Source organism: Rhinolophus ferrumequinum, chromosome 18 (assembly GCF_004115265.2).
Source record: "Rhinolophus ferrumequinum isolate MPI-CBG mRhiFer1 chromosome 18, mRhiFer1_v1.p, whole genome shotgun sequence".
Lineage (NCBI taxonomy): Eukaryota > Metazoa > Chordata > Mammalia > Chiroptera > Rhinolophidae > Rhinolophus > Rhinolophus ferrumequinum.
The window spans coordinates 18,814,624-18,840,771 of record NC_046301.1 but is presented as its reverse complement, the minus strand read 5'-3'; the positions used below and the strand labels follow the sequence as shown (position 1 = coordinate 18,840,771).

General features: G+C 39.9%; 1 protein-coding gene across 3 annotated transcripts in view; it reads right to left on the bottom strand.

Annotated features, from left to right (window-relative positions):
- Positions 1 to 26,148, bottom strand: part of SMAD1 (SMAD family member 1) — a 69,659-nt gene that overhangs the window by 21,987 nt on the left and 21,524 nt on the right. For all 3 annotated transcript variants that reach the window (XM_033135099.1, XM_033135101.1, XM_033135100.1), the window contains exon 2: positions 17,985 to 18,568. In XM_033135099.1, coding sequence (XP_032990990.1) covers positions 17,985 to 18,384 — 400 coding nt within the window. In that variant the 5' untranslated portion in view covers positions 18,385 to 18,568. The remainder of the gene's footprint in view (positions 1 to 17,984; positions 18,569 to 26,148) is intronic.

The following is a 26,148-nucleotide window of genomic DNA, read 5'->3' as shown; positions in this document are numbered from 1 at the left end:
TCTGCTTACTGAAATAAGACCCAGAAGAACAAATATTTTATCATTCTAATTATATGATGAACTTAGAGACAAAAGTTAGGATAGCGGTTACCAGGGGCTGAGGGAAAAGGAAAAGGAAGAATTGTTGTTAATAGGTAGAGTTTTGTCGAGGGATGATGAGAAAGTTCTGGACATGGATAGTGGTAATGGTTATAGAACACTGTGAATGTACTTAATGCAATGGAATTGTACATTTACAAATGGTTAAAATGATAAGTACCGTAATTCCCCGGAAATGAGACCTAGCCGGACAATCAGCTTTAATGCGTCTTTTGGAGCAAAAATTAATATAAGACCCAGTATTATATTATATATTATGTTACATTATGTATTATATTATACCCAGTCTTATATCATAGTAAAATAAGACCGGGTCTTATAGGTATTAATTTTTGCTCCAAAAGACACATTAGAGCTGATTATCTGGCTAGGTCTTATTTTCAGAGAAATGCAGTATGATGATGTGCATATTTTACCACAGTAATTTTTTTTTTAATTAAAAGGGTTAACCGTACCAAGTGTTGACAACAGGAATTCTCGTACATTGCTGGCTATAATATAAAACTGTACAACCGCTTTGGACAACATTTTGGAAGTTTCTTATGAAGTTAAACATACACTTACCATATGACCCAGCCATTCTATTTATAGATATTTACTCAAGTGAAATGAAAACATGTATGTACACAGAGGTGTGTATTTTATTTGTGGTAGCAAAAAACTGGAAACAAACCAAATATCCATCAACAAGTGAATGAATAAACAAATTATGGTATATCCATTCAACGGACTACTACTCAACAATAAAAAGGAATGAAGTATTGATTCACACGACATGAATGAAGGTGAAAATAGTATGTTGAGAGAAGGCAGACAAAAAAAGTGCAAATGGTATGATTTCATGCACATAAAATCTAGAATATGGAAACAAATGTATGCTGACAGAAAGCAGATCAGTAGTTGCCTGCGGATGAGGCTAAGGGCTGGAGGGAGAGATTGCAAAGGTGCAGGAATTAAACCTGTGTGTGTGTGATGAGTATGTTCATTGCCATGATTGTGGTGATACTTTCAGAGGTATACATCAAAAATAATCACAATGTACATTTTAAACATGTACAGTTTATTCTATACCAACTATTATTCTCAGTACAGCTGTTAAAAAAATAAATGTGAAAAGGCAATTAAAATTGTCCTTTGCCAATTTTTTAAAATGGCTAAAGTTTCCTATTACGTAGTCCTTTTCCAGTCCCATCTTCAAGTTTTGGGAACCAATTACTCTGAGCTCTCAACAGAACATTCCCAACTAAAAGTTTAGTTTTACCATCTCCATGACCTACCATGTGCTACTTTGGGGGCTCTACAATGCGCTATCTCCCAACTCAGAATCCCCATCCAGGAAAGAAATTCCAGTTCACTACCACAGATACAGCAGCTCTTACAGCAAAAACCAACAAAAGATACTGAAAGGGAAGAAGAGGTGCAGAAAGCCGCATGTTAAAGTGGTGGTAACTCTTAAGAGGTTTTGTATGGGCCATTAAAATGCTAATAAGCAGAGCAGCAAGATAAACAATCTTTCTGGAAGATATTTCCCCAGTATTTCTTCTCAACATTTACCACCAAAGTAAACATCAGTGCCAGAGGAGAGTAAACTCTTTGGGGGTCCCAGCAGCTCCACTGGAATTGTGAAATTACATTCAAATTTTGCTTTATCTTACCAAATTCACACACGTTTTAGATTCTACTCCTCTTTACTTCTCAAATGTAAAAGAATGATATTTTAAGTAACTTACAATGAAGTAAAACTGGTTCTCCAAGAGGCGTGCCGTGCTACCTATGGCACTGAGGACTCGGTATGGCACACTGTGCTGGGGTGGGTGGTGCCCTCATTTGAATGTGTGGGTTTCTGATGTACTCAGTGTCATCATTCTAACACGTTACTAATTTCACAGAAAATGACAGTAAAACGTGGCTGGTAACAGCAAGGACGGAGACAGTTGTGGTATAAAATTAGACTCTAGAACTAAGAGCATACATGTAGAAGCAAGGAAACACTCATCCAGTTGATTTGAGGTGACCGCCATGTCCTACAGAATTCCCACTACCACCACCACGCATGTTTGCTCTAGGCTTGGAACCACTGAGCACATCAGACCGCTGTGCAAATAAGAGTGTTAGGGGGTAACTTACTTACACCGAGAGTATCAAGTGTTGGCAAGGCAACGAGCACCCTCAAGCACGATGATTACCGCCTCATGTCTGCCCGAGTCTCCAGGAATGTTCAATTATGTTCTACATAGTTGGCTTGAGAGAGGGATGTGTAAAATAAATTCCAGAATGTCTCTGACAAATGCAAGTTATGGTCACTCAATGTAAAGAAAACTTTAGTCTAATGTAATAAGTTCCATTATGAGAAGTACCTAATTTCCTGATGGTGTGTAATAAATGAATCATTATCAAATCTGATTTGTATCGTTTGATGACTTCTGAGTAGGACGTCTGTGACGTCTGGCTTGCCCGTGACAGTCCCAATGCATACCTGTTGTTTCATGGAATTATTAATAGGTGACCCCGGTCACTCTCAAAAGTGTCCTGGTTTGGGCAATAAATTACATGACCACCCAAACTACAAACAATAACTAATTAAATTCAGGAGAGGAAAGAGATGGGTATAGAGTCTTGAACAGCTGCTAGCCCTAGAGAGAAGTGTTAACGTGGAAGAGAAGAGACACACAGAAGCTAGTTAGGCCAGCTGAGCTTACACACACAAGTTGTGCTACACTAACGAGGCCCGGGCATCTCTCACCCGTGTGGGAACCTAAGGGACAACGCTGACGTGCTCTACAAGATTTCTCGCTACCTCGCACTGTTCTTCCTTCCACTTCACCAATATTTCAGGTAAGGAATGACAATGATATCTGTTTTCTATTGGTGGACGAGGAAAGAATAAACACCCAGAATAATTATCCATGTTTAAACACACCTACGTATGTGCGATTCTTATTTCTTGGGTGAGCGGCTGAAAGAATTGGATTTCTGTACCAGTGGGTAGCAGCTAGGTATTGTCCATTATGCCTATGCCGACAAACCATGGGCACGGGCCTGGCACAGCACAGCACAAGAAACAGTCAATAATATAATAACTATGAAGAATTAGGATTTGCAAACTCTAGGCCTGACTCAGGTCAGAAATAGAAAGGAAGAGAGGGTGAAGAATGTCTTCCTCTGAATCTCCTTTCCCTGTTTCAGGCTGTTTCTATTTGATGGGAATAAATATGGGAGCCCTGACTGCCCTGGGGGACTGTTTTCTTCAGTGCACTGAATAAGGTTACTCCCTCTTGGCAACATGAGAGAAGGGCTGAAGTCTGCGGCTTCCCTTTAAGGGCTGATCTTACTGCTTAATCTGAATTACAAGAATCTCCTTTGAAAGAGGAGGCCAACATGAAAACACTTTCTTTATACCCCCACATTTCTCTTAGATTTGAATCATTTAAAACTCAGACTGTTATGTCATTCCCAACGCAGGTAAAAAGCCCGAAAGTAGTTTCCCATCACCTCTTCAGATGTATCCTGGAGGGAGAAAAAAAGGCTCCTCTTGCGTGATTTCACCACCCCTCCCCGCCACCCACTTGAAAATCTCTAAGTGCTATATTCCTTTAAAAAAAGGAAGTGTTCTTCCCTTCTTTCCCTGACTTCTCAGGAGGAAAAACAGTCAAATTTCTGCCTTTTCTCAACGATGCACCTCTGCTTTTCAAAGTATCTCTTTCAGTTAATAAATAAATAAAATCCCTTTTCTAGTCAGCAGGGAAACCAAACTAAGAAAGTTTCAGGAGACATTTTTGTTTCAGGAAGCAAGTTTCAAGAGACATTTGTGATTCTGCTACTGGACTCGGCTTTACAGCGTTGCCAAGGCACAAGGAAAAGGAATGAGAAAGAAACAGCTAAAATTGGAAAGAGGGGCTGAGCTCCGGGAAGCATTCCTGTACACCCTCCAGACTGGTGAGCTTTTTCAAGATATGGAAAAACTGTTTGAAATTCTATCACCACGTTGTCAGTGGTAAAGTTGTCTACAAACGGATGAAGGCTGACAAGATCCCACCTGGGCTGGAACCCCCAAAATGTTCGTAGACAACCTCTTTTGTTTTCAACAAACAAGTTCTGATAGCAAAGTTGCCAGGCCCATGTTTGTCCACACAGACATAATGGAAACTAGCTATGTGCTACCTACCCAGAGGTACAGAAATGCTTTTTAGTTCTAAAGCCTCGGAAAAGGCATTTAGGTAAGGAGTCAAGACCCCCATTGCCGGCTCTGGCTTTGCCTTCGATCAAATCACTTAACTTCGCAGGGTGTCAATTCCCTCCTGCAAAAAAGCAAGGGACTTGAACTCCAATGGGCCTTACTGCTCTCAGCTGTCAAGGGTTCTGACTGATGACAGTGCTGCTTTATGTATGTCTGGAGCTTCACAGTGTACAAAGTTCAGGGCCAGTCTGCACCTTAGGACACGTCACTGAGGTCACCTCAGACATGGACAGTGGTCAGGGATAATCAGGAATGGTCTGAGAGCAGGTCCAGCTGCAGTAATTCTCACTTTTAAGGACAGGCTGAAGGGGAGGGACAGCCACGCTGCCAAAGCAGCTGTGCCCAGTGGAATATCGATACCAGATACACGGTCCTAGATACAGTGCGCATCCAGTGACCTTCTAAACAGAAACATTTCAGGCAGAAAGTGGGGGAGAGGGGAAGATCACTTGAAAGTTAACAGTATATGCATTTAGGAAATTGAATTCCTACCTCGGGATACGGCAGGGAAACTACACTGAAGAAAACATCCTCAGAACCTTTCACCGAGGTTCAATGAAAATATACATATATACATACATACACACACACACACACACACACATATACATACATATATACACACACATATGTGTATACATACATATGTGTGTGTGTGTGTGTGTGTGTGTGTGTGTGTATATATATCTCCAGAGTACACCCTCAAAGACGCCAGGACCTAGTCCAGCCTCCAGCTCCAGGTTAGCATTGGAGGTGACTGTCCTCTCACCCTACTCTTCACCCAGCCCTCTTGCAGTTTCTACCTGCTAGTTTCACACTTCTGTACCCTTCACTCACTCGGCCATATTTCCAAATCCAGTTCTAATGTTGTCTCCCTTATGGTCCTTCTACCCACTCCCAGTAGAAATGAATTCCTCTTTGCTTTTCGCCCCACTGTGGCCTAAACAGACTTCCATCACAGCATCTGTAACATTTCATTGCTAATTTGACTTTATCTCACCCAGACCATAAGCCCCTTGAGAGTAGAACAGGGTTTTCCTTCTTGTGAATCATCCAGTGTCTGGCACACAGTAGGTCCTCAATGTTTTGTGTTTTGTGTTTTTTTGTTTGTTTTTCAATTAATGTGTATTTGTGAACCATATGACTAATTCCTGGACTTTTTATTTAAGCTGATTAATACAGAACAGCCTTTCTCAAAGTATAGTCCTCAGACTTGCTGTAACTAAATTAGCAAGATACTTGTATAAAAAGGCAGATCCTTGTACCTCATCCCAGACATGGTAACTCAGAACCTCCTAGCGTTTGGCTGAAAACAGCCTGAGTGAAGAAAGACGGGGGTGCTGCTGGTGGTGGTGGTGGTGGTGCTGTATTCACTGGTAACATAAGCACTAGGTGTCTTGCTCTATAGATCTCTAACTACCTGTGGAATTTAAACTTTAATTTTCTCATCTTAAGTCAAATTTCTAGCGATCATCCCTCTCACCTCTAAAATCCTATACAGTGTCAGTCCTGATTCTCAGGACTACAGATTAAAATTAGGGTGATACAGAAAAGACCAACATGGTATTACACTAAGTTGACAAGAAAATTCACAAAGTGTCCAATTTTTTGGCCAGGCAACATGGTATCATGTAAAAACCACGGGTTTTGTTTGGATCACGATAGCACAGGATCCTAGCTGTATAATTTAGGCAGCACACGTTCTTGCCTGTGTTTCCACGTAGGGATGATAAAATAAGTTCCCAACAGCTCTGTGAAGACTGAGCACGCGGGCACATGGTAGGCGCTCAAACCCTGGCTCCCTCCCTGTATCTTCTCCCCCATCCTTACCCCAGTTTCCTTTCCTTTGCCCAATTATTTATTTGCTTAACTACCATAGAAGGAAGGTGCTATGTTTATTAGAGACTTCATAGCTTGTTAGTGGTAGAGAACTTCAGAGTGCAAGCTAAAAATATCAGGGAAAACTTCAAAAGACACACGTGATGCATAACAACAGGTAAAGGGGTTTTAGTTTTAGACTTGGGAAATTGGCAGCCCTGCACAATTATTTCCTAGCCAATTAATGGGGGCAATTTATCATTATTATTTTTTTTCAGTTAGCAATTTATTCTTTAAAATTCACTTCTTACTAGTAAAACGGAAATAACAGTACTTCTCTCCGATTTTCTTCTTACTTAACATTTATATAGTTCTTATACATGCCAAGCGCTGTCCCAAACATCAAGTCATTTTATCCTAACTCTGACCTACGCACTGTTATTACCTCCATTTTATAAAACTGGATATTGAGGTGCAGACATGAAGTGGCTTGCCTGTGAGTGTGTAACTAGAGGAGGCAGGCGTCCAACCCAGGCGGTCTGGCTCTGTCTGGAATCTAGACTCTCACCTGTCCTTGGTGTGTCTCTCAGGGCTGCACAGGTTACTTCTGACAAGGTCCTGGGCCACGGTGAGCGCTCAGGGAGGGCAGTTACTATTACACTAACGCAGCCGGCAGGCCTAATCATGTTAGACACGTCTCGTATGGAATCGACACTTCCCCAGGTGTCACGCTTGGCAGTGCGGCTTGATTTGTAGTTGAAGTTGAATGTAATTAGTCCTCATTCTGAGTTCAAATTTGATTCGTGTAATGTATTAAACAGACACTAATCTATGAAACAGACACTAGCTGTCAATGATGAAGACTGACCAATGGGAAATAAAGTCTCCATAAACACTTGAAGCACAGGTGTGGACTTTCTCAATTTATCATCATCAACCCAAATTCGTGCATTTCAGGTCACATACATGTGCTACTACCGTGTTTCCCCGAAAATAAGACCTAGCCAGACAATCAGCTCTAATGCGTCTTTTGGAGCAAAAATTAATATAAGACCCGGTCTTATTTTACTATAACATAAGACCAGGTCTTATATAATATAATACAATACAATACAATATAATATAATACAAGGTCTTATGTTAATTTTTGCTCCAAAAGACACATTAGAGCTGATTGTCTGGTTAGGTCTTATTTTCAGGGAAACACAGTACTAAAAAGTCTGCATACCTTTCCCTTTTGTGAAAGAGAAAAACTGATTAAAGGGAGAAAACACTGCTTTGGGAAGCAGCACAGTTTGGTGGATTCTGGATTTAGATTGGATTTGGGAGTTAGACTTCTATTTGAATTCTGGCTCTCCAGTTAGTTACAAGTTGTGACAGCTTACTCAGTTACATCTAGTGGCCCTGCCGGTACCTCTACTTCTCACACTTGTGGTCGGGATTAAATGAGAAAACATGGAAAGCGATAAACACAGTGCCAGGCACACAGTAGGCATAAAAAGTTGCTATTTTAATTTTTATCATTACTATTATTGTTGCAACTATTATCCTCCGTTTTCTGAAGATTCGTTTAGTGAAAACTTATTTAACGTTATAGTCTAAAGAAGATGTGCACAAAAGTTGCATTGCTTATTTCACTATTGTGGCCACATTATGTTTCAGGAATGCATAGTCTTTTCACATGCATTATTTATCTGAATCCTTGCCACAACCCTGGACAGTAGGTATGTTCACTCCCCATGTCACAGGTTAGCCAACACTAGTTCAAAGAAGACAAGTAACTCGCCCAAGGTCAAAGACATCAAGGGCCAAAATTTTAGTCCAGGTCTTGTGACCCAACATTCTCCCTGACCATATTTTCACCTTACAGCTAAAGGGAAATATGTATCTCCGTTAAATTATCTTATTTGTCCTGAATAAAAGAAAAATCCACATTTATCAGTCAGCAACCGGCATTCTACTGGGAGCCAGAGCCCCACCCAACTCCCCAATTCATTCTCAGCATGGATTCCTGTTTTTATCCCCCAGTGGTTTTGTATTATAATTCATTTCTGTCCTTAATTATTTTGTTGATCAATCTGTCTAATTTAGCCAGGGGCAGCCTCTTCGGGCTGCCCCGTGTCCTTAAGACATGCTCCTATCAGCTTTCTTTTTTAAAAAACAACTCATTTTAAAATTAGCTGTTGTTCTTATTTAAAAGCTGCAGGTTACCTGTCCCAAAAGCATTTACCCAGAACTGTTCCCAACTTGATCTTACCTAAACACCTGTCCAGTGCACTACCATACCCTGGATAAACTTTTTAGATGCTCAGAGAACAATACTGTCAGAAAAAAAAATACTGCTGAATCTGCTACAGAGCCAGCCAGGTACAACAGAGGGACATTAAAGGGAAACATAAAGGAGAAAACATACCAGGCAATTCTACTCTGTTGTCATATATATGTTTACTTTTAGTTTACAGGAAGTGCCCAAATCTCACATAAAAATTAGAGGCTCTCCTTTTGCCTTATTGTGACTGAAGACCCCAGACAGCCAAGCAGGCAGGTGGTCAGGTGACAGTGACGTGACTACGTAAGCCAGGTAACTACTTAGAAATGGCTTTTTCCTGTGAAAGAGTGAAGAGCTAAGAACAGCAGCGTCTCGTGGAGAGGTGGTTTAGAAGTGAGGTGGTGATGTAGTAGAACGTAAACCTCATCTTTCATTATAAGGTCTGCTACGATTCCAGGGAATAAAAATGACAATTCAAACAACTGGGGGAAAAATATGCCAAACAGTCCCTTGTTGACCTAAATCGTTTCATTTACGTGTAGCCCATGTTTCCAGACTCTCGATCTTTTATCAGGGAAGTTCCAGTTACTCCTGGTTACATAACCCAGGTCACTCCTCGCAGTTGTATGAAGAGCACGTCTGCAATACAGCAGCACAAGCAGACTTCAGTGCTAAAGGTCACAGGCACGGAGAAACCTTGCTGAGGGCACTGATAAAAGTGGAATGGGTAAGCGGCCAGTTCAGTTTCTCTCTCCATCTCCCGCACGTGGGGAAGAACTCTGTTGACATAGTGGAAGCCCAGAGCAGACTAGACGCGGGGGAAACAGAAGTCTGCAGCTTTTAAAACTAGTCCTAAAAGCAGTGTCTAAGAACTGCACTCATCCCCAGCCAACGTGGCAAAGTAACAAAATTGGGGTTTTTCAGTTCTCCCATGCTTTAGGTCCTCTGAGATGGTTAGCACAGTGTTCATGGGACCCACAGCTGCCCAAAGTCCCCGAATTTTCCTTTTTAAATATTCTTTTTGCTTCCCTATCTCCTCCCCAAACAAATCTCATTTTTCCAAGTATCGTGGCAGAGATCTGATGATTTGGCTAATTCATATTATTAGGTATGATGCTGAGTCTTTCAAGAGAACATTTGTATTTCAAAGTGGAAAAAGACAAAGGGGTGGGACATACATTTGTGGGGAAGAAATCTCCAGTCTTTTCTTTGAGCCTTTTAATATCTAGTACTAAGGAGGCTGAAAGTAAAACTGAGATAATCAGCCTGAGATTACGTAAACCCACCTTGCCTTCCACGTCTCTCACTTTTGCGAGTCTCCATCAAGAGCATAAGGTACTCCCAGCATGAGGCGAGTCACCTGTCACTCCTCCACCCCAACCACACAAAACACTCCCAAACCTACAAAAATAATGACTGTCTGAGGATGAGCCACAGGTGGGCAAAATAAGCCAAAAAGTGTAACTCACAGGTCTCAATATTATTTCACCCAAAGCTAGTCCCAGAAGTATTACAGGTTTTTCCTTATTTTCACAGAATTGCAATCAGTATATATATATATATATATATATATATATATATATATATATATATATCAGTTCTTTCATTTATTATAACAAACATTTTTTTCCTGTAGTTTTCGAAATTGTTCCTTTTCCTCAGCCATGTTTTCCTGTGTTGTTTCTAACACTAGCTGGCTAGTGTTTCTTTGCCTTATAAACTAGCCGTGTTGGATCAAAGAGCATTGGATTTTAAGTAAATCAGAAAGTTCTGAAAATGTTTTCTCTCGCCCACCTAATGTTGCACACGTGGAAAATGAATGGAGCTAATGGTCAGGAAAGCAAAAGTATGAGAAAAAGATATTTCTATCATCTGTAACATACAATCTCATAATTTCAAATTGGAGCAGATTTGGCAACAGAAAAAATCCACCCCAAAACAAATCACATAATTGTCTAGTTGCCTGCTTCAAAGTATATAATTTATATAAAAATCACGTACAGTAACTGCTAAAACTTTCCATATGTTGTTTGATTAATAAGTAACACAAAACCAATGCCCCAAATAATGCATTAGAAACAGTTGCTCAGGAAAAAAAAAAATCAGAATAATAAACTACATTTTGCCTTGGATTTAAGAATACGGAATCCACTGAGAGATCTGGGTATAAAATCCTACTTGTGACTATATTACTTCCTCTGTTCTAGTAACACGGTAGATGACAACAGTGAAATTACCAAACACAAGCCACATGCCAATGGAAACAGTCTCTTGGAGGAAAGTTCACCATCTCCACGTCCACTTGGCTATGTGTGGAGCTTGAACAGAAGCAGATAGTGACCAAATGCTTCTGTTCAGAATAGAGCTTCCACATGAGTGGCAGAAGGACTTCCTGAGCAGACGGGAGCGTGGCTGCACAGGCCGGGACACTCCTTGCCCCAGGGGTGGCTCCCGAGGACGCCTCTGCAAACTGACTCGGGGGCTTTCCCCAGCATCCACTCACTCGCGAGGCACACGTGCCTAGATCTGCACCTCTCACAGCTTTTAAAGCATTCTTCCTTCATATCAGTGGTACACGTATGGCTCCCCCACACCACAAGGTACTAGAGAACCATCCTGACTAGGGCTAGAAACGTGGTTTAACTATACACAGCAGTATGTCTGTACCACAGTAACTCTTACGGAACACATATGTGCTAATTGTCCTAAGTCTTGACCTTCTATTTTAATTTGTTTCTCCGGTCTACTTTATTTGTAACGATTTCTACTTTGCTGTATGTCTTCTTATAAACTAATTTAAATCCTCTGTACAATGAAATACCCATATGTATCTGTACCACCACATAGACTGGAACAGAATATCCAGATGTGTTAGGGTTGAGTGAGCTTTTTTTGTGGCCCCTCTCAAGCTTATAGGAGTTAGCTAGCTGCATGCCCTGAGCACACTTCTATTATTCAGTTTAGCACACTGTGCTGTAATTCATTACATACCAGTCTTTCCTGGGCGGACTCAGTTCCTGAGGAGCTGCATTAGTTCGGTGCAAAAGTAACTGCGGTTTTCACAATTATGTTCAACCATTTAAACTGCAATGACTTTTGCACCAACCTAATATATGCACCATAAATGCTTGAAGAGAAATTCAGACGTAGATGAACACAGTATGTGATGGTTAATTATATGTGTCAACGTGACTGGGCTGAGGGATGCCCAGAGAGCTGGTAACACATTATTTCTGGCTGTGTCTGTGTGTCTTTGGAGGAGACTGGCATTTGAATCACTGGACTGAGTACACAGGTGGCCCCCATTAATACAGGTAGGCATCATCCGATCTGCTGAGCACCTGAATAGAAGAAAACGGTAGAGGAAGGCAAATGTGCTGTTTTGCTTGAGCTGGGACATCCATCTTCTGCCCTCAGACATCAGTGCTCCTGGTTCTCAGGTCTTTGAACCGGGACTTACACCAGCGCTTTCCTGGGTCTCCTGCTTGCAGACAGCAGATTATGAGACATCTCAGCCTCCATATGCACATGAGCCAATTCCTATAATAAATCTCCTGTCATCTATCTGCCTACCTACCTATCTATCGGTTCAGTTTCTCTAGAGAACCCTAATACACAGGTCATCATGTTTTATTTTGATTTTTATAGTTAAGATTGTTGCTATTTAATCCCAAATTTTCAAAACACTTGTAATGACCATATCTTGACATGTGGATTGTAACTTCAGTTATCAGACTCCTAGAATCCAGCACTCAGATAAACGTAAAGGTCGATATTTCTCCCCTGTCCCTTCCCTTTGAATGGATACGCTAACACAAGACTTAAAAAAAAAAACAAAAAAAAAACCAACAAAAAACCCAAACTTGAATTAGATAGACATTTCTGTCACCACTGGTTCAAATAAAAACATTCACACTATAAACACATTTTAAAATTTCTTTTGCTTTTTAAAAATATTAATTTTAGTAAACCTTGATCCTTGAGTATGTCTTTTTAATATTCTACGTGACAAATAGGAAGTACACACAGAGCACCTTTGTTGCATATCCACGTACAGGGCTGTCTTGAGGAAAAGCACTAGCGAGACTGCTGGAGTCGTGAGCTGAACTAGTCGTGAGCTACTTTTTTCCTGAATCACTATTTTTTAAATTGATGTAATTGCAGATATACGTGCAGCTATGCATAAGAAATAATACAGAGAAATCTTGCCTGCCCTTTACCCAATTTCTTCCAAAGGTAACATCTTGCAAAACTACTGAACAACATGACAATCAGAGTACTGACACTGATTACAGTCAAGACGTGGACAATTTCCCTCAACCCCAGGATCCCTCATGTCCCCCTTTTATAGCCACACCCACTCCCTTTCTGCCCCTCTCCACCTCCTCAACCCCTGGCAACCACCCATTCGTTCTCCATTTCTATAATTTTAAGACTCTCTTCTTAAGGTAAAATTTACCAAGTGATGAATTACACGGTGACTGAGGCAGCCAGAGTCAGAAACTTCATTCAGTCATCGGTGAAGAGGATTTTAGGTGTATTTTATTTTTAAACAGCCAGGAGCTGTGATACTGAAAATGAAAGCACCTAGAGGATAACTCCAGGATGTTAAACATCAAAATTGAAATCTCAGAATTTCAAGCTCAGGTTTAAGATGGCCTTTCAAGTTGATTAAGTTCAAAGTACAGAAGATAAAACATAAAAAAAAGCCCAAATGACAGGAAGTGTCCATGAAGGCATTTTAACGGCAGCAGACAGCAACTGAATGGTCTTCTCAGTACCACAGTCAGATGGCTTACTTCACCACTGGCAGCATTTCCTTTGGTGAAGAAAAAGAAAACCTGCATTTAACCCAACCACTAATAAGTAGCCTTGATTCTAAAGGCTACTAAAAATCGAAGTAAATAGTCACCTGTTACATCACCAGCAGGGTCATAGCCTTCAGAAGCTGCACACACTTTCTCTTTTCTGAAACTGTCCATGCATTTGCAGAAAAAGAAATTCTTAAGATCATGTACCCGCATAATCTTGTTTGCATCTACAATCATGCCTCAACGACAGGGATGCATTCTGGGAAAGGCATCGTTAGGCGATTTTGTCGTTGTGTGAACCTCATAGACAGCGCGTACACAGACCTAGAAAGGTACAGCCTACTGCACCCCCGGCCATATGGTCTGGCCTTCTGCTCCTAGGCTGCATGCCTGTACAGCACATTACTGTAAAGAACAGTGTAAGCAACTATAACACAGTTTTAAGTATCTGTGCATCTAAACACATCTAAACACAGAAAAGGTCCAGTAAAAAAACAGTATAAAAGATCAAGAATGGTCCACCTGTACCGGGCATTTACCGTGAACGGCTTGCAGGGCTGGATGCTGCTCTGGGTGAGCCAGTGAGTGAGTGGGGAGTGAATGAGAAGGCCTCGGACGTGACTGCACACTGCTGTAGCTTCATAAACACTGTACCCTTAGGCTACACTAAATTTATGAAAATATTTTTTCTTTCTTCATAGCTTACTGTAACTATTTTATAAACTTTTAATGTTTTTAATTTTTCAACTCTTGTAACAACATTTAGCTTAGAACACAAACATTGTATAGCTGTACAAAAATATTTTTTCTTTATATCTTTATCCTATAAGCTTTTTTCTGTTTTTAATTTTTTTTTTTTTTACGTTTTAAACTTTGTTTTTAAAAATTAAGACACAGACACACACGAGCCCAGACCTCCACGGGGTCACCATCAGCATCACTGTCTCCGCCTCCACGTCTTGTCCCACTAGAAGGTGTTCAGGGGCAAGAACACACAGGGAGCTGGCTGTCTTCTGTGACAAAGGCCTTCTTCTGGAAGACCTGCCTGAGGCTCTTTTCCAGGAGGTGTCACCCTTTTCAGAAATATGTCCATAGTGGTTTGCCTGGTTTGTTTCTTTTTTCATCACAGATTTTCTTGTAAGCAGATAATGCACCATGAACATTCCCCTGTATGAATGAAAACCTTTCAATGTTGGGGCCCATGTTTTGAAACTTTTTAAGGAGATTGTTGAGGTCTGCAAATGTTTCTGCTAAATCCTGCCCTGTGAATTTTTTTGGGGGTTCTTCTTTTCTTCTCCTGCAGTTTCCTTTTCTCTTGCCCCTTCGTCAGCTATGCGTTCCTGTTCCAGTTCCCACGACGACTCCTTGGTCAGTTCCTCAAGAACCCCCTCCAGGAGCAATAGTGTCTTCTTCCAGGTGCCATTCACACACTCCTTGGTGATGACACCACCCCAAGCTCAAGCAAGGTTTTTAATGCAAAACCTTGAACATCACAGCTGTAGTGATCTTTCCAAAACTGCATCAGCGTCTCCTCAGCAGCAGCAATAGCCTGGGCAAAGGTCCTCCTCAGGCAGGAGGCCTTAAAAGCTGGTACAACTCCTTGATCCATTGGTGGGATCAAAGAGGTGGTGTCTGCAGGGACAAAGACCACTTTGATATTGGGATGAAGATCCCCAAGAAAAGGTCCGGGAGTATTAGCAACAAGAAGTGAAATCTTGAAAGGCACATTATTCTCCAAACAGCACTTCTCCATTTCTCTGGCATAGCAATGAGGAGGGCTCCTGGAAGGAGCTGGGTCATCCACGCCTTCTACGCGCCTGTAGGACCCTGGAGGCGTGTGCTTACTGGTATGCTTGAAGGCCCTGGGTTCTCACTGCCAGATCACAAAGGGTTTTAATTTGTAGCCTGCAACATGGCCCCCAAGCATGACTGTTATCCTGTCCTTAACGGCCGTGAAACCTGGCGTGGATTTGGCCTCCTTACACACGAAAGTCCTTTCAGGCATCCATTTCCAGAATAGGGAGATTCATCCATATTGAATATTTCTCTGGCAAGTAATTTTCCCCCGTTATCAGCTTATCTAGAGTTTCCCAAAATTCTTCAGCTGCCTTCGCATCAGCACTCACAGTAAATTCAGCATCATAGTCAGGTCCAGCCTCTTCTTTCAACATCGCAAACACACTCTTCGCTTTGGCCATGATCTTCCCGGTGCTGACAGACAGACGCTTCTGTGTCTGGTCTTCCATCCAGGTCACTGGAAGCCTCTCCATGTCTGACATAGGCCCTTCTCGAAATTTTGTTAGTCTCACTGCCTTTAATGAAGAGCTCCTCTAACAGCTTCTGTCACTTTGTTCTAGTTCTTCAAGATTGTAGCCATGGTGGGATGGGACGTGCCTCCCTGGACGGAAAGCACAAACTATCACTGATTTTCCACCTTCACAGTCCTTCATCACTTTTCATTTCATTTTCAGGTCAACCATTCGATGTGGCCTCTTACTGGCAACACTAGCAGTGGATTCTGTACATGTAGGGGCCATGATGAACAAAACAACACAAGAGTAAATCAAGCACAAGAGACAAGGACGCAATCAAGAGACTCGGCAAACGTGAGACATATGAGGCTGCTGCTGATTAACAGGGCAAAGTAGAAAGAGTTCACTCTTAAAATAAGGATAGAAAGTGTAGTACAGTAAATGCATAAACCAGTAACAGTCTTTTTTATCATTATCAAATATTATGTGCTGTACATGATTGTATGTGCTGTACTTTTACACGACTAGCCGTGCAGTGGGCTTGTTTGCAGCAGCACCACCACAAACACGCGAGGGACACATTGCGTTACGATGTATGATAGCGTAGGCCTCACTACATGAAGTGACAGGAATTGTTCAGCTCCATGATAATCTAATGGGACCCCTGACGTTTATCTGGTCAGCTGTTGACCGAAACACCGTTACCTGGCACATAAGTATATTACTTATTCACTACTTTTTACTCTCCAAAACTCTTAACTCCATTTCAGTGTTTAGATAAAAGAAGACCATGTATCTCTGTGTTGAATTTTAAAAAAAATTAACATCACAGCAGGTATATAATGAGCAGTAAGAATGTCTATATTAGAATAAGAGGAATTCAGTAAAGTTGTTGGAAAAAAGCAAGTGCAGTCCCAGCAAGAGCAAGTGTAACAAAATGTAACTTTAAAAAGGACACAATAAAACGCAAACAGTTATCTATAAATAAATCGAAGAAAAGATGTACAAGAACTTTATGGAGGAAAATGAAAGAAAAAGACCTAAATAAATTTAGACAAATATTATGCTCAAGAGCGTAACTATGTCAATCTGCCCTCAAATGAAATCACTGAAATTCCAATAAAATTGCTGGAGGATTTTTCACAGAACTTGACAAGGTAATCCTAAAGGATCTGACAGAGAAATCACAAAAGCATAGTGTTAAATGAATATAACAAGTTGTAGAAAGATCCTCCAATATCATTATATAATACTTTTAAATATACAAAATAATATTAGATACTGCTGTGAATTCATACATATGTACTAACAGTGTAAGAGTATGCATGGAACGATAAACATCAAATTCAACCGTCAAGTAATTCGAAATACTAGTTACTGAAGGGAACAGGATCATAGAGGCATAAACTGGAGTTTATGTTTTATTTGTAATCTTTTATTCCTTAAAACTGGGTGGTGGTTATGAAGACATGATTGGATTATTTCCTAGTCTTTAAACTTTTTTTGCGTGTCTTAAATATTCCATTAAAAAAAACCAGAATGCCTTTTATTTAAGAACCATGTTATTCCATGATCTAACAAATACCAATACAATAGCTACATCAGCATCACCTGAAGTACTTGTTAAATATGGATCACCAGGCTATGCCAGAATCAGAATTTCTGGGAGGGGAGCCATGGGATTCCAACCAACGCACAGCCTCATTTGGAGGCTGTAACCACTAGCTATGGTAACCACTAGTTATGAATGACTAATCCATCAGCAAAACTGGTTCCAATCTGAAGATGAGATATTTAAGTGGTTAAGATTGCCTAATCACTTTCCAATTGATGCAAATGTTCTAGAATGTGGATTCTGATTTGAGAGTTAACCCGTACAAATTTTCAAGTAGTATATCCTTTGCCCTACCCGCCCTCCCCCCAAAGGTCATACGAGTACATGGAAAAACTGCTAATATCGTATAAAGTAACAGCAACAAAGGATTCCACAGAAGAACATAATTCCTTTATGTCCTCCACAGTGAGTATGTCACAGCAAAATTCCACCAAAGATGATAAAAGGTGCTATTCTCAAGGATACCGTGGTACAAATCCCTGGCAACTGCCCTCAAGATGTATATCCCTCAAGTTCCTAGATGGCGACAACATGCTTCTTGACTTTCCTAATTGTCTTCCCTTGTATTAAAATCATAGCTAAATTTGTCTAGAGAAATGCACAGAACCAATGGGAAACATGAAAAATTAATTTAGAAAGAAAACAATTAACTAAAAGTTCCAAGTACGAGTACCACGATGACAATTGTATCCCCTGCTCCTAGGAAATGCAGTTAACCAGGGAGGACTAAGTTGTTAGGATGCATGACACATTCGAGGGCTGACAAATATATATATTTTCCCTGAGATTTAAAAGTCTCAACTGAAAGCAGGAAGAGGAATTATTGTGTTATTTTAAACGACACAAATCAGCTAAATGCCGTCAATCACAAGGGCTCACTTACCAGGGCTTTCTACTCGCTTATAGTGGTAGGGATTGATGCACACCTCCTTTTGCTTGGAACCAAAAGGAAACTCGCAGCATTCCAGTGGTTTTAGTTCATGGTGGCTCTGCAGGTCGGGCCAGCGCCACACGCGGCAGTAAATGACATGAGGCAGTCCCTTCCGGTGGGAAACTTGCAGCCTGCCATCCAGAGAGCGGGGAATGGTGACACAGTTACTGGGCTGCCCCGGGCAGCTCAGGGCTTTCTCCAGTTCCTCCATGGCCCCTTTCTTTTTCTTCAGTTTTTTCACCAAAGCATCAACAGCTTTCTCTGCCCATTTTTCTTCTTCATCGCCCTGTTTCCACCCAAGAAGTCTCTTCACCGCTGGACTTGTGAAGGAAAACAAACTGGTCACATTCATAGTGATGGCACTAGGTACACACTCCTTGTGTGTGGTGAAACGAAGGAGTCTCCAAATTGCGAAACGCCAACAGAAGACAGTTCCCTTTATTTATGTAGAATTCTCCTTAGCTGCTTAGTTTTGAGGTCCTGAAAAGTAGAAACTACCATTCCTAGTGTTGCAAAACGTAACCCAAAGTCAGCACCTAGAAAAGACAAAAGGAAAAAAAAATGTTTAAAATCATTTCTACCACAAAAACCACAATTTCTTAAAGAATTACTATGGCCAGGTCCAATTTGGAGTGCTTTTACGTACTTCAGTATGCTATGGACTGAATTATGGCCTCCCTAAAACTCACGTTGAAACCCCAGCCCCCAATGTCACTATATCTGGAGATGGAGGCGCTAAAGGAGGAGGATAAATGAGGTCACGACAGTGGGGCCATCATCTGATAGGATTGGTGGCTTTCTAAGAGGAAGGGACAGCCCTCTGTCTCTCTCTCTCCCCATGCAGTGAGGAAAGGCCATGTGAGGACACAGAGAGAAGGCAGCCATCTGCAAGACTGGAAGAAAAAACCAGAAACCAAATTGGCTGAAACCTTGATCTTGGACTTCCTAGCCTCCCCAACTGTGACAAATAAATTTCTGTTCTTTAAACCACCCAGTCTATGGTACATAAATCCTCGCTTAACCTCGATAGGTTCTGTATCTTTAAGCACAACGAGGCATAAGGATACCAATTTCACCATAGGCTCATCCATACAAACAAGAGTTATGCTCCTATGGCATCACATCAACGTTATAACAAAACAACATTGAACAAAATGACATTATTCAAGGACATGTATTTTGCTATGGCAGCCCAAGCAGACTAATAATACACAGTACTTAATCCTTTAAATAATCCTTTCAACTAGGTAATAAAATCACTGCCGTTTCAGACTGAGACACAGATTAAACTGAGACACAGTTTAAAAAGTAGTATGTTACTGTTTACATGAGTTCTGAGATAGAAGCAACAGACACCGTAGTGCAAAAAAGTCCACGTTCTCAACAGATACTGTTTTCTATTTAGATTCATTTATGGGTACTAAAAATATATTTCAAGACACCTCAATCAACAAAAATTGAAAGCCACAGAAAAAAAAATATAAATACAATAGTTTTAACATCTTTTTTTTTTCTATTAACATCTGGTTTTAGTTTGTTCCTCAAGTATTTCTTGTGCTAAGAGGAAAGGTAGATTATACTTCTACTACATAAATTTAGCAGCATTTGAGGGTATTTATTCCGTGAACAAGCCTGTGCCTTTGGGTCACAGGGCAAGTGAGGTTAGGGAATTTATTTCCCACTTTTTCAAATTTGCTTTTCATTGACATGAAAGAAATGAAGCCCATAAACACATACACTGTACCAAATTCTTTAGTCAAGTTGTCTCATTTAAAACTTCTAGTTATTCTTCACCAGATGAAAACATGAAAGGTGAGAAAGATTAAAGAGGATACCTTTACACAAACTCTGGCTAAGATACAGTACCATGTATCAAAACAACCTCCTCCCAAAAATAATGATAAAAGCTGAATAAAATACAAACAAATCGGGGGGTGGGGCGGGGAATCCCGGCTTTTAAAAGGAATGAAAAAGCTACCGAGGTCCTCAGGACTAGAGCGGCCAACATGCTGGAGAGAAGGAAAAAGCAATGAAATGAGCTGAACGTTCTTCACAGTGTTTCTGCCTAAGACAGTTGCCAAAGCCTAAGCTATAAGTAGCAAGAGGCCTAGTAGCCAAGCCGAAAAAGAACTAGGCAGAGATTTCAGTGGCCTCACAGTGTAGAGGAGACCAAAAAAAGTTAAGAGTTGAGGGCCTGCTGAGAAGGCAGACCTGGTAAATACACTAGGTTTTCAGTTCAGACCACTAAGCGGGTATGGCCCAGTATAAGGGCAACAATGAAATGGAGCCATTTTTATACTGAAACATCCTAGAATTGGATCAAGGTGATGGGAGAAGAGGAGAAAAAACTTACAGAAGAGACAATATTTTCAGATACTGGCTAAGGCTTTTCCAAAACTGACAATACACCTCTAGCCACAGATTCATGAAAGCCTACAAATTCCAAGAAGGATACACACAAAGAAATCTACAAGTTCTGATGTATTGTATCAAAGAAAAATTACTGAAACCCTATGACAAAATTCTTTAAAGACAGATTATTCTCAAATGTACAGTAAGGCTGACAGCTGACATTTCAGCAGAAACGATGGAAACAAGAAGACAGTGAAATATCATGTCAGCGTGCCAAATGTCAATAAATAGCTGGTGACTTAGAATTAATTCTATGCTTAGTGGAAAAAACATGCAAAAAATGATTGTGAAATAAGGATGCTTTCCAACAAACAAGATCTGAGAGAACTGGCTTCCAGCAGGAATTCGTCGGGCAGAAGGAAAAAGATCCTAGAAAGAAGCAAGCAACTGCAGGAAAGAATGAGTTCCAGAGGGTAAATAAGGGTAAATCTAAATGAATACTGACTTTATAAAATAATAATAGGAATGTCTTGTGGTGTTTAAAATATACAATTAAAATGATAAAAACAGGGGAAAAGGGTAAATGAAGTTGGTATTCTAAGGTCCCTCCCTGTATTACCCAGGCTGTGGAAAAGCATTAAATTATTACTGATATAGTTTTGAAGTACGTCATAATAAAGTAACCACTGAAAAAATAATTTAAAAACTATTAACAGGTAATAGAGGAGTTAAAAAATATGACATGATTTTTTAAAAATATGACTAATACAAAAAATATGAGAAAGGAGAAAAAGGAGCAAATAATGGATGGGACAAATAAAAAACAATATGATTTAGATCTAATCCCTGAAGTATCAGCAATTACTTAAATATAAACAGATTAAATACGCAAGTAGAAGGCAGGGGTGGGATGGGGAGTACCACTAAACTATGGTGACTTACAAGAGACACATTAAATATAAGAACAAAGAAAGGTTGAGAAAAAAAGGATATAAAAAGATAACTATGCATATTCTAGACAATAAAGCTGGCAAAGCTTATCCAATTAAACAAAATAGACTTTAAACTAAGAAGCATCACCAGAGATAAAAAAGGGACATTTCGGGCCAGCCCGGTGGCTCAGGCAGTTAGAGCTCCATGCTCCTAAATCCGAAGGCTGCCGGTTCGATTCCCACATGGCCCAGTGGGCTCTCAACCGCAAGGTTGCCAGTTCAATTCCTCGAGTCCTGCAAGGGATGGTGGGCTGCGCCCCCTGCAACTAAGATTGAACACGGCACCTTGGGCTGAGCTGCCGCTGAGCTCCCAGATGGCTCAGTTGGTTGGAGCACGTCCTCTCAACCACAAGGTTGCCGGTTGGACTCCCACAAGGGATGGTGGGCTGCGTCCCCTGCAACTAGCAACGGCAACTGGATCTGGAGCTGAGCTGCGCCCTCCACAACTAAGACTGAAAGGACAACTTGAAGCTGAACGGCACCCTCCACAACTAAGAATGACACAGTGTTTCCCCAATAAAGTCCTGTTCTCCTGCCCCAATAAAAAAAAAAAAATAGATTTCAAATAATAGTAAAATCGGTATGAAAATCAAAACCAGAAGAAGACACGGTTTTAGAATAAAATTAAAAAAAGGACATTTCATTTAAAAGAGTTGATCTACCATGACTAGATCACAGTCACCACCACAAATATATCAAATTTTCAGCATGTAATTAGTCTCAAAATACATAAAGCAAAAACTGACAGAATTGAAGTGACAAAGACACAAACCCACAATTTAGTAAGAGATTACCATAGTAACTGATACACAAAAATCAATAGCTATAGAAGATTAACAACGTTTAAAAACTTCATCCAACTCATGTACAAAGATCACTGAACCCAACAACAGTAGAATGCATACGCGTAATACTTTCAAATACACACAGAATACTTACCCAAATTGACCATATAATGAACCATAAAGCAAATCTCTACACATATCAAAACTGTATGAAATGTCCTTTGATCACAGCATAACTAAGAAATCAATAACAAAAATTTTGTTATTGAAAATAATTATACTTTTCAATAACTCACGGGTCAAAGAAGAAAACGACCACAAGAACAATGACAAAAAAGCAACAGTAAATTAAACCCAAAGAAAGTAGAGGGAAATGAGAGCAGAAAAAAGCATAATAGAGAACACCTATAAAATCAAAGCTGGTTCTCTGAAAATACTAATAACATGGGGTAAATGTCTAGGAAAACTAATTAGTGAAAGAGAAGGTACAGATTACCAATCACAGGAATAAAAGGGGAAAATCACTACTGATCCTCAGAAATTGAAAAGCTAAAGATACTGAACAGCTGTCACAGCAAATGGTGCATGTACACAGTCCTATGCGGCAGTCCACACGTCCGTCTCCTCACGATAGGAAAATGATGGAGGAATTAATTCAATCTTACTGTCTTCCGGTCTTTAGAGGCCAGGACTGTACCTCGACAAAGCAGATTCTCAATGAATGTTTAATGAATGATTTAGCTCCCTGAAGAAATTAGAAGGCCAAGTGTGGGGCTTCAACTTTATTCAATAAAATATGAATAAATATTACTAAATGTAAGTATTCAATAAGCTGTAGGGAGTCAGTTGTTTCCTTTTTTTTAAATAAAGAATTTTATCCAAATTTACCAGTTTTTTGAAACTGGTATTAATTTTTAGTTAACAGAAAACAAAACTATGCTATTATCAAAAATCACACTTGGCCAGAGTGTTACCTATTGAAATGATCATTTACTAAAGGTTAGTTTTGCAAAAGAACGAGAAAGACATCTAGTCCTACGTCACCACTGATGAAAGAAATATATTTCTTATTATTCTGGATATCTTTTTCTTCTATTCCAAAGACTGCTTTTTATATTTTTGCCAATGACTTTCAAATAGAGGGGGTGTGTTTATATCAAAATCACTTGGGGCTATTTCAAATTCTATCACTGATAGGTTTGTTATATAAGGTACGTGTCTTGAGAGTGTGGGGAGGATTAAGAACCACCCTTTCAGACCTTTGTTTTAACTATTCAAATTGATATTCATTCAACACAACTGCACTGAGCGCCTGCTAAGTACCTGGCGCTGGGCTGTACACGAGGACACAGGCAAAGGTGGCTACCCCCGACCCCAAGGGAGCTCACAATCCAAGGCGAGAGCCAGTGTGAAAACAACTAAGTCTGCTGAGGCGGACTGGTTTCCTGGCATGCCAACACCAGAGGTTTGCGGGGAGAAGGCGTAGGCCGTCTGAGAGCCTCAGCCAGGAGAGCGTGACTGTCCCAAGGTCAGCCAGGAGCACAGGACTGGGAGAACAGGAGGCCCATGGATGGTGCATTTGCCCATCGTGAACGAACCACAATACTGTGTGACAAGCGCTTGAAAACAGGTATAAACAGTAACATATAAAAGCAGAAAAAGAGAGAACCAATAATTCCAGGGATTTCAGGAAGTTTTTCCGAGGAAATATCAGACAGGTCTTCAAGGATGAGCAGAATTCTGCGAAACAATAGAGCTAACATTTTGAGTGATCACTGCATGACAGACAATGTCCCAAGTACTTTCCATCATCTATTAACTAGTTTAATCTTTGCAACAAACCCTCCAAAGTCAACACTACCATATGCTTCATTTTACAGGTAAGGAAAGTGCAATATAGAAAAGTTCAATAACTTGCCCAAAGTTTACGTACATGGCTATCTGGCAGAGCCAGGGTTTGAACTCCTGATGTCGGGCTCTAGAGCCTCAATTTGTTAACCACTTTTCTAAATTGCTAGTCCTAACAGACACATGATAGAAATGCCAAGGTTCAAGGTGGTTGGAGGCAATCCAGGCTGATAGCAAGGGCAAGGGCAGGGCTGTGGAGAGCCTGGGATACATTTTATCCCGCAGACAAGTGGAAGGTTTCAAATCAGAGCATTGCCATGATGAGATGTATGTTTTAGAAAGACAGCTACGATGATATCCTCAATACAGAAAGTATCCTCCATACAGAAAACAAAAATCTAAAACAAAACTAAACAGAAAAACTACCACCTCCAAACACCGCAGGGGCCAGTTAGGAGGTAAATGTCTTGATGCCACTCACAAAAATTAAAGTGACAAGATCACAAACTTTTGCATAGGAATGTGCATCGATGAAACAAAATGCAGGCTGATGACTAATTTTTGACTTATTGAGTTAAGCTTTTTTTTTTTTTAAATATGCAAGTCAAATAAGTCATCTACCTCCCATTAGGAATCCAAATGAGTCCATGATACTATGGCCTTGGCAAAACAACTCCTTTTTTTCTCTGCCCCTTTTTTGTACTTCCTGCTTTAGTTTATGTCAAAAGTTAAGTGGCCTTATCAGTTTAAAGTGCAAAATAAAAACATGACTCAGCAAACAGAGATTTCCTTCCCTCTTGTCCAAATACAAACATTTAACGCTGACAAAAAAAAAAAAAGCATTCATCCAGGAAAGAAACCCCCAGAAGCCTTAAAAAAAAAACTTACTCTAAGGAAATACTCTGAACCAGAAAAGGTAAAAAGTTTTCATATAAGACTTTCATCAGAGCATTATTTACTAAAAGAGAAAAAAAACTAATAATTAGGAAATAGTTACATAAGCTTAGAACAATTCACTTTAAACATTATGTTCATAAAAACTATGTAATAACTTGGGAAAAAACCTTAAACAGAACATAAAACAGTATAGCATAAACAATTATGTAAATATACCAAAATATTAATAGTGGCTGGGTTTGGAAGGTTTGTCATACCTCTCTCCTACTTTTCTAAACCTTTCAAACACTCTTTAATGAAAAATTGTAACTTTCAAATTTTTAAAAAAGCCTCTATATGTAATTTGCTAATTACAAAAAAAAAAAATCTATTTCATAAGCTCAAGCCACACACGAACTCTACTTATATGTCAGATTGGACTTGGAGTGTGATCTGATTTCAGAAGTAAGAAACACACATTTTAAAATAGGGTTCTGAATTCAGAACCCTTTCCTATGGAGTCTTGTCCCTGGGAAGGGTTTCTATAGCACTGCCAGAAGCCAAATGAGAAAAATACTCTTATTAATACTCCTTTTGACTTGGATATTTAATTTTGCAACTTATGTGATATTCCTTAATGTTAAAAGCAAAAAAAAAAAAAAAATTAAAATACCTTTAACAGCTATGTAGCTTGCTTTATATTTAAAGGCAAGCTAATTAGCCAACTGCACAATAGGTATTTTCTTCATCTTGGCCTCATCTAGTAAAGAAACATGTAATTATCTAACTGTGGGAATATCAACAAAATACACTCTCTGCCGTTCAACCTTTCAGATCCCAGTATCCCATAGAAAGTTTTAAAAGAAAATTATTCTAATGTGTATCTGAAGATACATTTAAAAAGGCAGGGGGAGGATGGCCGCCAAGTGTTACAAATGTAGTACCTTTAATAAAAGAATGAGGGGGAGAGACAGGTAAGACCAGTGGCCTCTGTAGCTTCAGACTAGTGCCATTTTATAATTCTTGCACTGGCATGGAATTCAGTGAGCTAGACAAAATAAACGATCCCATTAAATATTGACAAAATAATTAGATCATTCAATAAAATAAACATAAAATATAGGCTCCAAAAAGTGACTGGGGGAAAAAAGACTCCTAGTACCTTAAAATAAGGAACTGACAGAGATAAATGGTCTATTTTCAGTGAAGCAAACAACTCATTTTTTTAATTCACTTCTTGTTCTTTGGTTCATTATTCTATCT